General features: G+C 38.1%; 1 protein-coding gene across 2 annotated transcripts in view; it reads left to right on the top strand.

Moving 5' to 3' along the window:
- The window catches only part of ATP13A4 (ATPase 13A4), a 132,278-nt gene that overhangs the window by 66,247 nt on the left and 47,166 nt on the right, over positions 1 to 18,865 (top strand). The window contains exons 8-12 of one of the 2 annotated variants that reach the window (XM_045812656.2): positions 2,554 to 2,623; positions 12,362 to 12,496; positions 14,830 to 15,000; positions 16,287 to 16,444; positions 17,069 to 17,257. In XM_045812656.2, the coding sequence (XP_045668612.2) occupies positions 2,554 to 2,623; positions 12,362 to 12,496; positions 14,830 to 15,000; positions 16,287 to 16,444; positions 17,069 to 17,257 (723 nt within the window). Of the gene's footprint in view, positions 1 to 2,553; positions 2,624 to 12,361; positions 12,497 to 14,829; positions 15,001 to 16,286; positions 16,445 to 17,044; positions 17,258 to 18,865 lie in introns of both variants that reach the window. The other variant, XM_087861518.1, reaches the window with a different exon arrangement.

The following is an 18,865-nucleotide window of genomic DNA, read 5'->3' as shown; positions in this document are numbered from 1 at the left end:
AGGTTGTTTCCAGTCTTTTGTTATTAAAATAATGACAATTCTTGCACATGTACCTGTTCACACCTCCACATATATGTGTATTTATAAATATATATAAATTACAAGTGTGCATAATTTATATTACATGTAGATATGTATATAACAGGTATATATGTCTGCTTATGTATAATTGGTACGGAGATATAAAATTTCTATACTTGAAATTACTTAATTATAAACTAAGTATATTATTTTAATAGATGAGGTCAAAATACCTCTTTCTTTTCTTAATATTTATTATGTTATGTTAGTCACCATACTGTACATCATTAGTTTTTGATGTAGTGTTCCATGATTCATTGTTTGCATATAACACCCAGTGCTCCATGCAATACGTGCCCTCCCCAATACCCATCAGCAGCCTATCCCAATCCCGCACCCCGCTCCCCTCTGAAGCCCTCAGTTTGTTTCCCAGAGTCCATAGTCTCTGGTGGTTCATTCCCCCTGATGTTTACCCCCCCCTTCAATCTTCCCTTCTTTCTCCTACTGATCTCCCTGCTATTTCTTATGTTTCATAAATGAGTGAAACCATATAATTGTCTTTCTCTGCTTGACTTATTTCACTTAGCATAATCTCCTCCAGTCCCGTCCATCTTGCTGCAAATGCACAAAGGAATAATAATTTATCCTAATAGTAGATGAGTGTTGGTTTTCCTTATCTTTGCCAATATAAGTGAATATCTTTGCCCATAAGTTTAACAGCATATTTTCCATTACAAGTTAATCACTTGCTCATGTCCTAAGCTGTTTGTATTTTTTCACTGCGAACTGTATTGGTGTCCTTCATTAATTTTTATTAGATTGTCGGTCTTTTGTTTGCTGATTTTATAGTCCCCCTCCCACAGTGGAAGTTTTTTTTCCACATTGCAGCTTTCATTAAACTTCTCAGTTGCATTTGACCGTTAACTGCTCCATTGCTTCTCTTTGAAGCTCTCTTTTCCTTAGGCATCAGAGACACATACTCTCCATCCTCTCTAGTTGTACTTTTTCAATCTCTTTTTATAGTTCATCCTCCTCTACCTGGCCTTTCTCTGGGGGAGGGGTGTCTTAACATCAAGACAGTATGCAAACTATACAATGTATATCTATCTCGTATACAATGTGTGCTCTCTCTTCCTCTCCCCCTCCACTTGTGCAAATATGTTTATTGGTTTCATGTGTTTTCTTCCAAGGAAATTTTTAGGCAAATCAAGCGAATGCAAATACGTGTATTTTTTTTTATTTCTTATGTGAAAGGTAGCATCATTATATTATTTCCTACTTAGCTTTACTACTACTACTACTACTACTACTACTACTACTACTACTACTACTATGTCTTTTTGGCCTCTCATGTGAGTATATGGAGAGATTCTTCATTATTCTTATAGCCATATACCAGTGAATTCTAAAATGACTTTTAAATTTATATATATTTCAAATCCAAATATTTCTTTTGAGTTTGAGATTCATAGATTCAACAATCTATTTGATTCAAAGTCACTTCTTTAGGGAAGATTTCTATTGCTTCCATTGGCTATATATGCCCTAAAACCACATTTTCCCCCCTTATTACTGATAGTAATGATACATTTATATTTGTATTTGATTAAAAATATTTTTCCCAGTGGGTTGTAAATTCCTTGCTAGTAAGAACCATATCTTTTTTTTTTTTTTTTGACCATTCCATCCCCACCTCTTAGCATAGTCCCAGGCACATAAATGTGGCTTAATAAATGTTGAGTGAATACAAAAATGAATAAAAGAATAAGTTAACAGTAGAACAGTCTGTCTTTCACCTTATATTATTCTACTAATCATTCTTAGGACGTATTAATCAGATTTGTAAATGATTTGAGGCTAGGAGATTTAGGGGGTGTCTTAAATGGCAAAATCAGAATAAAAACGTGACTACACTAAATGATTAAGCCTATTAACTCCTAGAACCAGGTAGTTCTTTTACACAACAGTTTCTTAATAAATGTGAAATCTAATATAATTTTATTATATTTTTCTTTTCTGTCCTCTTATCGATTCACTCTCCATGTCCTGTGTATTTCATATATTAAAATAACATATACTATGAGGATATAGCAGGTACCACCGAACTCCTTATAAAGTTATAGATGAGGAACTCTGGTGTGGGATAATTCAAGCCTGAAATAATGCTTAGTTCTCGAAGCTATATAGGTATAAACACATATCTCGAATGATTAAAGCTCTTGATGTTCTCTACTGAAAGAACTAAACACAAATTTATGGTTATCGAAAACGACTTTTAGTGAACCAAGCATGCCGGGAAATTCCTTTCTACCAAAGAACACATACTCCTTACTGTTGGTGAACAGCACAGCAAGTTGGACGACTTTTCAGTTGACTTGATAGGCTACTTAGTCTTTCGTTTTTAGCCGGTGTATTCAGTAGGGAACAAGACAGTGCCCTATCTTTAAAGAGACTAACACTTAGCTGAATTAATACCTGGGATGTATCCTCAAATACATAAACCTTTTTCTATTTTCCGTTCTTCTTTTTCAGCAATCGGTAAAGCTCCACCGTCTAGTTGAGTCACATAATAGCATTACAGTCTCTGTATGTGGGAAAAGAGGTAAGTTCCATTGTTTTAGATCTATGTGTGTTCATGTGCAATCAAAACAGGATTTAAATTGGTATCTCTGACTGTTTCTACTACTCTCATCTTCATATGCATTTTTTTCCTGTGCATTTACTTAAAGGAATGAGGTGCTTGAGACATTTTCACCTTAAAAAAACTTTATTGAGGTAAGATTGATATATAATCAACTGAATATATTTAAAATGTACAATTTGATAGATTTTGACTTGTGTACACCTATGTAACTATCCATGAAACTATTACCACGACAAAGATAATGACTATCCATTACCCCCAACGGTTGCCTTGTGCCTGTTTGTAATCATTCCTCTCAACCTCTCTCTCCCCATCCCTATCCTCAGGCAACCACTTTGCATGTTTAGAATTTTATATAAATGGTATTGTTCAGTAGGCATTTTTTGTCTTTTATAACATATATTGGGTTAATTTTATAGGGATCAAAGTTCTTAATTATTTTAAAATGCAACCATTTTGTTAAGTATGTCAATAGTTTATTCCTTTTTATTCTTGAGTAGAATCCCAGTGTATGGATAGACGAGTTTGTACATCCATTCCCCTTCATTTGGAAATTCGGGTTGCTCCTAATATTGGGCTATTACAAATAATGCCTCAATGAAAATTTGGGTTCAAGTCTTTGCAAGGACATACACTTTCATTTTGTATGGGAAAATACATAACTGTGGAATGGCTGGGTCATGTAGGCAGGTAAATGTTTAACTTTTCAAGAAACGGCCAAACTGTTTTCCAAAGTGTTTGCACCATTTTACATTCTTACTAGCAGTGTATGAGAATTGCAGTGGCTCCACATTCTTGTCTATACTCGGTATGGTCGGGTTTTTTTTTTTTTAATTTTAGCCATTTTAACAAATGTGTAGTGGTATCTCATTGTAGTTTTAATTTGCATTTCCCTAATAACTAATGGCACTGACCATCTTTTCAAGTGCTTATTTTCTACTTATATATCTTCCCTGGTGAAGTGTCTGTTTAAATCTTTTGCTTATTAGGTTGTTTTCTAATTATTAACGTTTGAGAAGTTCTTTCTATATTCTGAATCCAAATCCTTTATCATGAATATGATTTTCAACAATCTTCTCTCACTCTATGATTTATCTTTTCCATTCTCTTTACAGCGTCTCCCAAAGGGTAGATATTTCTACTTCTGTTAAAGTCCAGTTTATCAAATTTTCCTTTTGTGGATCTTGCTTTTGTATCATATCTAAGACATCTTTACCTAATCCAAGGTTATTAAGCTTTTCTACGGTGTCTTAATGTAAATAAGTTCTTAATACATAAGTTCTTAACACATAAGTTCTTTTTTGTTGTTGTTAAAGATTTTATTTATTTAATTTGTCAGAGAGTGAGAGAGCATAAGCAGGGGGAGCGGTAGGCAGAGGGAGAAGCAGACTCCCCACTGAGCAGGGAGCCCGATGTGGGGCTTGATCCCAGGACTCTGGGATCATGACCTGAGCCAAAGGCTGATGCTTAACCGACTGAGTCACCCAGGTGTCCTGATACATAAGTTCTTAATGAATATCGATTCAATAAATTGAGGTGAGGTCCTTTTTGAGATTCCAAAAATGCATTTTTATAACAACACAATAGGAAAATATTGGTTATTTTCTTCCTAGAATGAGTTCATCAAATCCTTCTCAATATGAAGGGTTATAAGCTGGAGACTTACTTGGAAATCCTACACATTTGGGAAATTTGTTAAAGGTTAGGGTAGATTGAACAGATTTAACAGTATTTAATAATTTTATTGCATAGGAAGGTGGGGAGTACAAAGTAAGAAATTTTCCTAAAGGATTGAATAGTCTGAACAATGCATGCCATCAGAAAGGATGAGTACCTTCCATTTGCATCGACATGGATGGAACTGGAGGGGATTTTGCCAAGTGAAATAAGTCAAGCAGAGAAAGATAATTATCATATGGTTTCACTCATATGTGGAACATAAGGAATAGCATGGAGAACTGTAGGGGAAGAGAGGGAACATTGAAGGGGAAGAAACCAGAAAGGGACACAAACTATGAGAGACTCTGGACTCCGGGAAACAAACTGAGGGTTACAGCAGGGAGGAGAGTGGGGGGATGGGGTCGCCAGGTGATGGGTATTAAGGAGGGCACATGTTGTGATGAGGACTTATATACACAACTAATGAATCATTGAACAGTACATCACAAACTAATGACGTACTATATGTTCGCTAACTGAACATAAAAAAAAGAAATGACCCATAGTTTTCAAAATGGGATAGTAATTATGAATATAGCCTGGTGGATATAATTCTAGTCTTTCTTTATCCAACCCTATGAACATATCTATCTGGTTCCCAGGAGGAGAGAGGGCTGTAATTAACAACTGCAACAGATATTTTCTTTTTCCTTTTTTTTTTTTAAGATTTTATTTATTTATTTGACAGAGAGAGGAGAGCCAGTGAGAGAGGGAACACAAGCAGGGGGAGTGGGAGAGGAAGAAGCAGGCTCATAGTAGAGGAGCCTGATGTGGGGCTCGATCCCATAACGCCAGGATCACGCCCTGAGCCGAAGGCAAACGCTTAACAACTGAGCCACCCAGGCACCCCGCAACAGATATTTTCTTATAACACAAAGAAGCAAACAAAAATCTATAAAATTTGTAGCCCAAGCAGAAATTATTTGGGTTTCAGGATTAAAATGTTAACTATAATGTAGAGTGATGTCCCCTCTCACACTTCATCTCAGACCTCCAAGAAATGGGGTTATTTACAAAAGGGGAATGTTCTGCATGAGAGAGAGAAAGAGAGATTCAGATCAAAGCAAGTGTTACTTTTTATTTTAGCAGTTGGTAGCAAAACCCAGGGTGTTTGCTTAGCTTTATTTACTTTTGGTGGCCAAGAGTTTGTAATTGCTACTGGGAAATTGGGTGCTTAGCAGGGCTTATAACCGAGTTAGCTTTGGTGAGTAGAGGAACATGTTTTTGAACTCATAAATAATCAGCAACAGTGTCACCAATTCCTTTCACAAGACTATTGGCGAAGTCCTAGGTGGTTAGCTGATAACCATGAGTGTATTGGTTTGTTTGTTTTCTCCAGGTATAAAAGGCCTTCTCCAGACTAGACATTATTAATGAGCCTTCTAATGGACAAATATTCTTTCAATCTCTCCGGACAGTTCTTTGCTCCCTACCATAAATTAGCATAGGTCTGGAATTCAAGTTTTTTCTCCCTCCAGGCACGATAGGAAAGTTAATGTAATAGGTGGACTTCTGCCCACTGTGAAGGTTTTCTCCATAGTCATTCTGGGACGCTTTTAAGCCAGGATCTAATACCATGAAATGCTTGGGATTCTTTCTTATCTATTAATGGCCATAAAAAGCTTCGTCTGAGGTCTTAGATGTGTGTTGAGGAAGAGACAACAGAATGACAGAATCGGGAAGACACGTTGGGAGGTGAGAAAACTGTTCCTGAAATTCACGTGGATTTTCAAAACTCCTTAGATCTTATTTCATGTGTAGCTTGATAAGCGAACGCTGTTGGGAACTCATAATTTATATGGCCAGTCATGTCAGATAATGTTAAATTCATGATAGATGGGTAGAGCCTCCTAACTTCTTGCAAGCCAAGGATGGTTTTTAGTCTCCTTTAGAGACTGATAGCAACAAACAAACAAAAAACTACATTGTTTTCTAGAATGTTCAAAGTTTTAAGTTTCACATTTAGATCTATATTGTATTTTTGAGGTTTTTTTAAATTGAAGTTCATTCTTTGCAAATAGACATTCAAATGCTCCAATACCATTTGTTGAAAATCCTATCCTTTCTCCACCAACTTGCCTTTGCATCTTGATAAAAAATCAGTTACTCATACACAGGTGGATCTGTTCTGGACTCCCTGTTCTATTCTACTGATCTATCTGGTTGTCTTTATACCAATGTCATCATATGGCTTTATAATTAGTCTTTAAAGAGGATAATATTAGTCCTTCAGCTTTGTACTTCTTTTTCAGTGTTGCTTTGGTGATACTGGGACCTTTGCATTTTCATATGACTTTTGGAATCAACCTGTCAATTTCTAACAAGAAAAAACATGATGAGATTTTGATTGGGATTGTGTTGGATCTATAGATTAATTTGTGGAAAACTGACATATTAATAAATGTGGGTCTTCTGACTTATGGACATAGTATGTCTCTCCATTATTCAATCTTGGTTAATTTGGTCTTCTTTGATTTTTCTCAGCAATGTTTTGTAGTCTGTGTATGGGTCTTACACACTCTAAGATGCATTCCTAAATGTTTCATGATTTTGATGCTATTGTGAATGGTATATTTAAATGTATATGTTCAATTGTTCATTTGCTAGTAGTTTCTTCAAATGCGTGTGATGATTAGTCTCTATGATCCTCATGTCTGTATTCTGGAGTCAGGGAGACCTCTGGATTTTGTCTGCATTCCCCCTCCCTGCACAGTGGCCTGGGAACTCTCTAAAGGCAGTAAGCTGAGCAATTGCAGGGCACCTTCACTTGTTTCCTGTCTTTTGTTGCTTATGGTAGGTGTTTAAAACCATTGTTTCATATATATTGTATGGTTTTGGTTGTTTCAGATGAGAAGATAAATCTGCTCCTTTTTCCTACATCTTGGCTGGAAGTAAAACTTTACCTTTTAAAAGTACCCTGGTCATTTTCTTGTTTAATTTTTTATGATGAAACATTTTGCGTATATACAACAATGGGGAGAATAAAATAATGAAACCCCATGTAGCTATGACTTAGATTCAACAGTTATCAACACATTGAATCTTTTTTTTTAGACTGTTCCACTACCCCCCTCACTCTGGATTATTTTGGAACTATCCCAGATATCATATCATTTCATTTGGAAAAAATTCAGTATATATGTAAAGTATACAGATTCTTTTTTATTTCCTTTACCTAAAAAAACCTAAAATAACTCCATAATTTAAAAAAAATCAATTATATAGACGGGTTGACATTTTCTCAAGTGAATCACAAGTGTGTGTTTATACATGTATACATATATTTTCAAATCAGGATCCAAATAAAGTCCACACACTGCAATTAGTTGGTAAGTCTCAAGTTTATTTGAACTCTACACGTTCCCTCCTTTATAGCTCACTTTTTTCCTTGCAAATGTTTTGTTGAAGAACGTAAGTGGTTCATCCTGTGGCTTCTACAGTTTGGATTATACTGATTACATATTCATAAAGTTATTTAACATGATTTTCTATAGCTTGCACTTCCTGTAAATTGGTCGTTAGATCTAAGGCTTGAGTTTTTGGCAAGAATACTTCACAGTTGATACCGCATTCTTCCAATGGGAGGAACATACCATCTGATTATCTTCTTTCTGTGATTTTAACAGACATAAGTGTTTATGACCTAGATTAACTAGTTATTTAGGAGTTTCAAATTTCTACTTCTATCATCCCATCTTCAAATACTAAGTGGAGTATTTTTGTAAAGAGAAACACCGTCCTCAACTATTTCATCACCCTGAGATTCAGTTTGTTTGAGAAAGACAGGATCAATATTTGATTATTCCCTTTTATGTACCACGTTCCAAAATAATGGCTTGATCCTCTAGCATTATCCAAAGGATTTTTTAGTGTCGTTATGGGTTCATGATGTTAAACGTTGTTGCCACATTTCCATCCATGGCAATTTTTATTCTTACTGTGCTCAGACTTTCTCATCTTTGGTCATTGAGTGCCTCCTCAGGTGGGTTTCTGAATTCTTTTGCTGTGACCAAAGTTGTCTTTCAAAGTTTTATTGCTTTCTGATATGATATGATATTCCAAACTTACCTTGGACGATGCCTGCTCCAAACCTGGGCACATCTATTTTTCCAAAGAGCTCTTAGATGTGGTTAGAGACTTCAACCAGAGCACTCAGAGAGCTCATTTCTATGATGTTAGTCACTATTGCTTGGCTTTTTCAGAAGACAGACCTAGTCTTCTGACATTTCTTTTTAGAGAGGGAGAGAGAAAAGGTGGGCGAGGGGGAGAGGGAGAGAGAGAATCTTAAGCAGGCTCCATGCCCAGCACACAGCCTGACACGGGCCTTGATCTCACAATCCTGAGATCACAGCCCGAGTCGTAATCAAGAGTCGGACGCTCAACCAGCAGTCACCGAGGACCCCCATCTTCTGACATTTCTAATTCAGGTTTATAGCTATGGGCTTTTTACTTAACTTTGTTGATTGTACTTTTGTCTCTCCTTTATCTCAAAAGTTGCAATTTTCAATGACAGCGGCAAATTACTCATTTGCTCTATCCCTATACACAGTAATCTCAGAATTGAAAACCAAAACACCTGGGAAGAATATAATTCCTAAAAACAGTTTGAGATTTTGCTGGAGATCTTCTTTTCCCCTGTTTGTGATATACCATATGAAATGTACAAATTATACTTAAAAAAAAAACTTATGTTTCAACATTACTGAAAATGGTTCTTCTCTATATGGTTATGCCCGCAGCTTGATAGGTTCATCTCATTCATTTTGCCTTAGATTTTTAGTGTTAGCTTTTCAAATATATTTTATATTAGTTTATGTGGATATTATATACAAATACATTATATAAAATATGTAATTGTAAATTTCATAAAATTATATATTAAATATATAATCTATAAATTATATTAAATATATACTATATAAAATCATATAAAATATCTACATGGTTCAAAAATTAAATCTGTATGTCAAGACATTCAGGAGAGTCTGGCTCACATCCTTCTTTTGTCTACCTTTTGCACTCACTCTTTCTATAAGAACCATTTTTGTTTGTTTTTGATTTATTCTTACATTTAAAAGATACAAAGAAATTCTATATAAGATCTACATCTATATAGTATATGTACAGAATGGTGTATGTATTTGCACTGTTGTTTAGATAACAGGGATATACCACACACCTGTAGTTCATATTTGCTGGTGTCTTTGCTTTACATGCTTTTTTAAAAATATATTGAAACATAGTTGACATAAAATATTATATTAGTTTCAGGTATATTTACACACTGAACTATGTTTCCTAGGGATTCTTTCATAGCAGAATATAGAAATATTTTTTGCTCATCATTTCAGCTTTCTAGTACTCTCGTGTATGGAGGAACCCGTTTTTATTCAATCAGTTCTCTATTGAAGGATTTTATTTTAGTTTAGTTTAGTTTTTTACTATTACAGATAGTGCTGTAATAAAAAGGCTTGTGCATATATCTGTCTTTTCTTATTTCCACTAGTCTATCTTTGGCATAGATTTGGGGAAGTAAAATTGCTGAGTTAAAGAATAAATGCATGTATGTACATTTGCTAGATAGATGTTGCCAACTTTCTTTCCATGGAGATTGTAGCAGCTTGCATTTGTGCCAGAAATGTGTGAGAGTGCCTGTTTCCTCATAGCCTTGTCCACAAAATATGCTGGCATACCTTTAGATTTTTCTAATTAGCTAGGTGGGCAATGTTAGATATATTTCTTTTTTTTCTTTTTTAAGGAAATAACTTAAAACTCGCAGCAAAGTTGCAAGAATACTTCAAATAGCTTTTTCCCTGTGCCATTTGAAAGTAGTTGCCAACATACGGCTCCATGACTCCTACATATTTTAGTGTATATTTCTTGAAGACGAGGACACTGTCCTACATAAATGACAGCACAACCATGAATATCAGGAAGTTAATATTGACATGGTAATAACGACTGATGCTCAGACCCCATTCAAGTTTTGCCAGTGGTCTTAGAAATGTTCTTTATAGGAAAGGATTTAGAATTACACAATAGTATTGTTTGACACATCTCTTTAATCTTCAATCTTTCCTTGACTTCATGACCTTGACTCCTTTGACTCTGGTTATTTTGTGGAATGTCTCTTAACTTGGATTCGTCTGATGTGTCCTCACAGTTACATTCAGGTTATGCCCTTTTGGCTAGAATATCATAGAAGTGATGTCGTGCCCTCATCGCTTCCTCTCAGGTGGTACGTAACTTAAATCTGTCCTATTTCTGGTGATGTTAAATTGGATCACTTAATTAAACAGTATCTGCCAGGTTTCTCCATTGTAAATTTACTCTTTCGCCCTTTGTAATTGATAGTTATTTTGTTGAGAGATACTTTGAGACTATACAGACAAGCCGTTCTCATTAAATTTACCCACTGGTTGTATCCATTGTTGTTTCTTGGCTAAATTATTATTGATAGGTGCCAAATGGTGATTTTCTAATTGCATCTTTTCTCCTACATTAATTGTAATTTTACTGTAAGAAAAAGCTGTCTTTTCTCCCCTTCATTTATCCATTTACTTATGTCATATAGACTCATGAATTCCTATTTTATTTTATGGGTTAGAGTTCATTTATCATTATTTAGTGTGATGCTCCAATCTACAGGTTTCGGCAGTGAGAGCCCGTTAACGTGGCTTTGGTTTTTTTTCTTTCTCCATCTTCCTTGAGCACTTTTTAACCGAATGGTGCAACTAAATGTTGTAGCTTATGTGATACTTTTTTTGGCCCAGCCTTGTAATCAGCCATTTCCTTAAGGAACCCTGATTCTTTTTTGGGGGGAAGAATAGAATTTGGAAACCAAAATTTGGGCTCTAGATATGCACATTATTATTAGGATTTCTCTATTCCTAGGCCCTCTCAGAGAACAGAATTAGCAAATATATGTGTAAAAAAAGACCGACAGACAATACAAATGTATGTATTCTCACATACATACTCATTTACGTCTGTATTATTTTTCTATCTATTTTTTGAAAGCCATCAGTTTACACCGTTATCTCCAATTCTAATTCAACACCCCAGAGTTCAGTCTAGTTTTATTGCCGTTTATATTTGTAACTTCCTTTCTTCATGAGAAACCTGGCTCTCATTAGCCTCATTGCGTCTGCTTATTCTATCAATCCCTGCTGGGTGTAACCCGTCATTTATCATTATTGATGCTCTCCCCTACTTCCATGTAGACACTTTTTTTCACCCTGCTTGGACTCCAACGTCCCACACCAGGCCACTGTCACCATGGGGGCCCTTCTCTCCCTCCCTGGGCTCTGACACCCTGCCCCATGCCATGTAAACACCTGTCCATCCTTGTTAGGATGCAAAACCTGCAGCAGGCTGCCACCCACATCCCCAACCTTCTGCAAGGATGCCTAGCTTGTGGAACCTCTATAGCTTTGGGACTGAGTAAGGGAGGAGAGAAGCACAAGAAAGCAGTCAGGAAGAAAGGATGGAAGGAAAGCAGGCAAGAAGGACGGAATTCTCAATTTTTAAGTTATGAATAAGAATGAGATCTCTTCAAATGTTTAACATGCCACTTGCATTGTGTGTGCGCGTGTGCAGGTGTGAACTGCTAACATCTTTAGCAATTTTGCTATTAGTGATTGGCTATACATCCTTCTCTTTTTTTTAGGAGTTCTTTATATATTAGGAATATTAATCTTTTGTAATGTAATGTAAGTTTCAAACATGTTTTCTGAATTTGTCTTTAGTTTTTTCCTCTGCTTATTTATTTATTGTTTAACCGCGCAAAAGTTTTTATTTTATGTAATTTATTACTTTTTTTCTTATTGTTTCCAGATTTTGAATCGATGTTGAGAAACAGCTTCCTTTTTAAAAAATGTCCTGGTTGCTTTTTCATCGATTTCCAATTAAGGGAGTTGTTGGACTCTGCTTTTGTGGGAAAAAATCTAACTTGACTCTGCCATCTCATACTTTCAGCTGGAGTCCAAGAGCTGGAATCACGCTTCCTGGTACCTGGAGATCTATTAGTTTTGACGGGGAACAAAGTGCAAATGCCATGTGATGCCATCCTGATTGACGGCAGCTGTGTGGCAGATGAGGGCATGCTGACAGGTACGGTTCTGTCTCACAACTTACAGCCTCTGCAAACTCTCCCGGCTTCCTCCTCTATCTGAACAACGACGGCAAAGCACGGGCTGCTGTGGGACCTTCCCACTCCCATCAGTCTTACTAAACTGTCCTGCTCTGGATGGTTCTGAGGGTTCAAATGAAAGCTGCTTTCTCTGCGCTAAGTTTGATACAGTTGTAACTTTCTGCGTGCTTAGCATTTTCTTCTTGAACAAAGGGTATTACAACCCTGTCACTTTACCTTAAAAGGTTGTGGAGATCATTAGACGTTTCAGAATCATTTATAGCTTTTATGTTTAGTGTTTTCATATAAAATATATCTTCAGATAAACTTGGAGGATTTGAAAGCTGCTGATGACATCCTGAAACCCAGAATGTCAAGGCCAAGCTCTTTCTGGCTTGGCTGGAACATGTCGAAAACTTCATGACTCAGCATTTGGCACATCTGCTGCTATGAAAATACACACTGGGAATTTTGGACTAACTATTTCATTTTTAAATAGCATGCTGGAGCTGGGAGGGACCTTAGAGGTCACTGCATCCCATGGATGTGGAAGCTGAGGTCCAGAAAGGAGAAGTGACTTGTTCAAGGTCACAGCGCTTTGAGTTCTCACGCACACATATGAGGAGATGTTTTGCCAACATTTCTGTAAGCTAAAGAAGAATCAGAACGTCTTTTTCACAGGTGGACTAGGGGGCTGAGAAGACACAATGACATACGGCGGTTCCCACGAAAGCCCAAACTGAATCCATTTCTCCTGGGTAGCCCAGGAAGGGATGAAATAGAGACAAGAACACATATCTTTCTTTATTAACTTTACCAAAAATATTTTTTAAATGTGTGGCAGGCCAGTTTTCTTCCTATAAAGAATGCGTAGATTTGTAAAGATCCCTTAGTGCTGGGACTATTGCAATACTAAGGACCATTTTCCAGCAAAAGTGCGGAGCGTACATCTGACTCTGTACTGCCCACTCTGCAAAGACCAGTGGAAGGCTTTACAAGGTTTGTTTCTCAGAACAGGCCCGAATTGTTTCCATAACTTCCTTCACCACCTTGTATTAGTACCCCAATCTGCTGCAATCTGTCCCTTCCACCACACTGGCAAAAGTTACCCATGTCCCAATTGCCAAATCCAAAGGATTTTTCAGATTTCTCTTCTTGTGGACCTCTCTGCTGCTTTTGACTAGTCTGACCATCCCTTCCTTTGGAAAACTGTGTTCTCCCTAACTTTCCAAGACAGCGCCTTCTCTCCAAGTTCTTCTACCACTGACCACATCATCCAGCGTCCTGTGCCGCGCCTCTTCCCCCATACACTTGATGTTGGTGCTGCTCAGAGCTATGTCCTAGCCCTATCCTCTTCTCTTCTCACACGTGGTCCCTAAGTAATCTCATCTCTCCCGTGGCTTTAATCATAGTCTGTAAGGTGGTGATCTGACTAAAAGTCTCTGGTCAAGGCCTCTCCTCTGAACTCCAAACCCAAATAAAGAAACTTAAGACATCTCAGCAGAGCCATTTCACAAGGCATCTCCAGCTCATGGTGACCATAAGGCAATTCTTCCTTCCTCCTATAATCCCTGTGTGGATGACTAACGCCACCCTCTGCTCATTCTCCCAAGTTGGAAACCGGGAAGCCATTTTGAATTTCTCTGTCCATATGACCTGCCAAGATGAAAAACTCCCAAAGTTTTATAACTTCTTACCTCCTTACTTCTCAAATCCAGCACTTTCTCTCTACTCCCACTGCCGACTGCCATAGTTTAGACTTTGTTCTCCCCAACTGAATGTCCAGCCTCCAACCTCACCAGACTTCAATCCACTCCCCATACGGCAGATAGAGTGCTCTCTCTCACACACAAATATGTTATTAGTCTCCTGAATAAAGCAGGGAAATAGCTATCCACCCCCTTCTGCCACTAATGCCTACAAAAACTATTTAAACACGTAAATATGCGCACTTAGACCCTCCGTGCTTTGGCTCCTACCCAGCTCTCATGGCCACTCACTCCCCAACACCCCACATTCTGGAATGCACAACTTGCTATTCCCTACATAGCTATTTCTAGCCTTTTTAAGCATCCACGTGTGACGTTACAAAACTTTCAGTATTTATAATACAACATTATACTTATTTGTCTGGACTACAAATCTCCTAAAAACAAGAACGCTATTTCTTTCTCCTTGAAACCCTAAAACCTAGGGCTGTCCCTGCCCGCATGGAAGTCTCATAACCAATGTCAGCCACATGCCGAGTGAGTGCATGCGTTATTTAAGAGTGAAGTCTCCTCACCTCACAAAGTGAGATGCTTGTTTTCTATAGGAGAAAGTATTCCAGTGACTAAAACTCCATTACCCAAGACAGAGAGCTCTGAGCCCTGGAAAACACAGAGTGAAGCAGACTATAAGCGACATGTCCTCTTCTGTGGGACGGAGATCGTCCAAGCCAAGGGAACCTGTTCTGGGACGGTGAGAGCTGTGGTGCTGCAGACTGGTGAGCTAGCAGCTTTTGTTTTGTTTTGTTACTTTAATGATGTATTTTTGCTTCATTTGTCTAGTGCTTTAAATTTATTAGGTAAGGGATAGTCTTAGGTAATAAGCCAAACATACGTCAATTAATATATTTTAAGTGTGAATTGCATGATGGCGTATGGCCTTTTAGTAAAAATAATACTGACGACAATTACTATTCATGTGTTTTGTGGTTTATAAACTATTTCCATATATCAAACCAGCACAGCAAAGATGTCTCTTCCTACTTTGTACGTAGATAGGCTGAGCTCAGCACAATCCAAGCAGACTTAGAAAAAAATGAAACAGTCAGTCACCACCACCTAAAACATAGATCTTTTAAGCCCAAACCCCAAGTTCTTTCTAGTCAGGGTTAGAAACTGAAAGCTAGTGGGCTCTTGGGTGGCTCAGTCATTAAGCATCTGCCTTTGGCTCAGGGTGTGATCCCAGCGTTACGGGATCGAGCCCCGCATCAGGCTCCTCCACTGGGAGCCTGCTTCTCCCTCTCTCACTCCCCCTGCTTGTGTTCCCTCTCTTGCTGGCTGTCTCTCTCTCTGTCAAATAAATAAATAAAATAAAATCTTAAAAAAAAAAAGAAAGAAAAAAGAAACTGAAAGCTTGACATTGGAAAGTATTAGAAATTAAGACCATCAGTATTGACTGGGCCATATGGTTTAAATTTAAGTAACGTGTGTGTGTGTGTGTGTGTGTGAGAGAGAGAGAGTGAGAATGCTCATGAGTTGTTTCCTTAAAATGAAGGTATACTTGGGGGGTGCCTGGGTGGCTCAGTCAGTCAAGGATCCTACTCTTAATTTTGGCTCAGGTCATGATCTCAGGGTCATGAGACCAAGCCCCACGTTGAGCTAGGAACTCAGCACGAGTCTGCTTGTCCCTCTCCTTCTGTCCCTAACTCCACTGTCGAGCATGCTCTCTCTCAAATAAATAAAACCTAAAAAAAAAAAAAAAAAGAAGAAGTTATACTTGGAAAAGCTGTGCTCTGACCCCAGTGTGGTGGTTTCCTTGCTCTGGGACGCATTGAAATTAAAAGTAGAGAGAAGAAAGATCAGAGAGTAATGTTCTCTAAAATAGGTGTGGTGAGATTTCCGTTCCGGGACTCAGCTATTTTCCCAATTATCCTTTAATTGTCTTTGGGCTTAAGCACTGTTTGAATATCTCTAGAGAAAAACGAAGGCCATGTTGAGGCTTAGAAGAACACTAGCGGTAGGATTTGTCATCCTGAGAATGTGGAGTGTGTGTTTGTTACTTCAGGATTCAACACTGCAAAAGGGGACCTCGTGAGATCCATTCTCTACCCGAAGCCAATGAATTTTAAGCTCTACAGGGACGCCATCATGTTCCTCCTGTGCCTTGTAGGGACAGCAACCATCGGGATGGTCTATACTTCGTGCGTCTATGTGCTCAGCGGGGTAAAGTGCCTTTGTTCTTTTAGTATATGCACACCTAACATTCATCTATGTATAAGTTATACTCTGCATGCTAACCTTAATCTCAGGCATGGTTTATAAACCTGGGAAACAAAGCCGAACACTGACAACCGCACATGTACTCACAGGTCCCCAATATCAGCCATCGATCACCAAGTAATATGGTAACGATCAGATCCAGAGGGACAAAACAGCGTTTACTGAGCTATCACATGCCTCTCACCGGATACACTTCTCCTTATGCTATTTTTTTCATTTTCAACCTGAGAATATATTTATTCCAATAACGTAGTGTTTGGTAGTTATTAAAGAAGGAATTTAAAATAAAACCCAGATACCCAGCGTCGGTGAGGTCATGGCACATTTGTACATTGTTCTCTGCTGGTAGTTGTACGAAGCATTACAAACTTTTTCATTGCATTTTGGAAAATTTATGAGAGCCATACTCTTTGACCCTCTCATGTCATTTCTGGGAATTTGACCAACGAAGTAAAAAACAAAAAAAGAAGAAGAAGAAGAAGAAGAAGAAGAAACAAAAAGCCCTATGCACAATGCTGTTCAGGACTGATTGACCTGTAAGAGCTGAAGTGTGACTTTTTGTCCCAGGAACCTCCCGAGGAGGTGGTGAAGAAAGCCCTGGATGTCATCACGATTGCGGTTCCTCCTGCTCTACCCGCGGCTCTGACCACGGGCATTATCTATGCCCAGAGGAGGCTGAAGAAGAGAGGCATCTTTTGCCTCAGTCCCCAGAGGATCAATGTATGTGGACAATTAAACCTTGTCTGCTTTGACAAGGTATGTGTGTTTCATGCTCGTTCTCATCACCATTTTCTCGTCACTGTCTTTGGGTAGAGGTGCTTCCCACGCCTCTGGGGCAGGAAACAGGCGATGTGGCATCTGACTTCATTTTCTCTCTGGTTGGGTGTGTGATCCAGGAAAGGCACATCTTTTGAGCTCTCCAATTCTGGGGTTTAGAGGAGGGAGAATAGGTACTGAATAGGTGACTCTTTTACAGTCCTTCCAGCTCCAATGTTCTATAAAACCCAGTTCATTAAAATAGCATTCTGTCCCTTCCCAGTCAAAACCCCACACAAAGAACAAAACTGAAACCCTTTACTATGGTCACTGCTGTATCTTTAATGCCAAGAATATTGCTTAGTGTATAGTCAGTGCTCAATAAATATTTATCGAATTAATGAATGAATTTTAAAAAAAGGAAGAGTTTATTTAACTGTGTTTTACTTGGGTAATTGGACATGGTTTTAGGAAAGCTCCAATCATATTCTTACTGTATTTCCCCATCTGTAGTATATTGCTTAAAATTATCCTTGATTATAAGCCAGTTATTCCCAACCAATCTCTTATTCTACCTTCTCTTGAATGTATTCTTTTGGTCTCTGCCTATACTGGGTGAGGGTGGGAGCTGTAAGAGGGGAAGATGGAGAAGACGGGCTGTTTTGTGCCCAGGTCTTCATTTATAAAGATGACTGATGACTGCAGAGAGAGGTCATTGCCTTTGAAGAAGTTTAACATTACCCACAGTTCTCCTGGTAAGGAGAGGCACGGTTTGCCATGTGGGGCCACAGGAGGAATGCCAGTATTTGATGAGGTCGTAAAGCAGGAGTGAGGGGAATGTTCGGGCCATGGTCTTTATTGGGGTCTCTCCAGGGAGGGCAAGTCAGGCTCATGATTGACTAGTTTGAATGAATTGGGTGAGCTTTGGGCTGTATGGCTTTCTCTGGCACTTGGCCCTGGGATGATGAAGGCAGGGAACTACCTCCCTGATACTGTAGTTCTGGAAACTCTGAGGAAGAGGGGCCAGGTAGAGGATTGGTTAGTTTGCTGTCAGAGGGCACGTATAGCATGGTGCACTGGGTGTTATATGCAAGTAATGAATCATGGAACTTTACATCAAAAACTAGGGATGTACTGTATGGTGAGTAAAATAATATAATAAAAAATATTATTATTTAAAAAAAAAAACACATGCTGAGTCCCTTGCTACCTCTGTAAGTATTGGCTAGCCCCAGAGATGCAGTCTTTCTGTAGAAAGGTTTTTAAAGATGTCAAATCATCATAATATGAGGAAAATTAATGGAATTCAAGGGCATTAGAGGCAGGTGAACATAGGCACAAAAATGGATTCAGGAAAGCAATAGAGCTTGTGGTCTTGGCCAGAGCAAGACACTAGTAATGGGAGGCACCTTTAATGTCTGGCTAAGAAATTTGTACATACTCTTTAGGTAGTGGGGAATCTTAGAGGTGTTTTTTGCTTTTGCTTTTTTAATTGTTGTTCTCTTTTTTCTTAGTTTATTTTTTATTGTGGCAAAATGTACATTAACCATTTTAGCCATTTTTAAGTGGCTTTAAATACATTTACATTGTTGTGCAAACATCACCACC

Source organism: Ursus americanus, chromosome 4, assembly GCF_024610735.1.
Source record: "Ursus americanus isolate L20-20 chromosome 4, mUrsAme1.1.p, whole genome shotgun sequence".
In the NCBI taxonomy this organism is placed as follows: domain Eukaryota; kingdom Metazoa; phylum Chordata; class Mammalia; order Carnivora; family Ursidae; genus Ursus; species Ursus americanus.
Note: the sequence above shows the minus strand (reverse complement) of the source record. Positions and strands in the feature narration are given on the sequence as shown.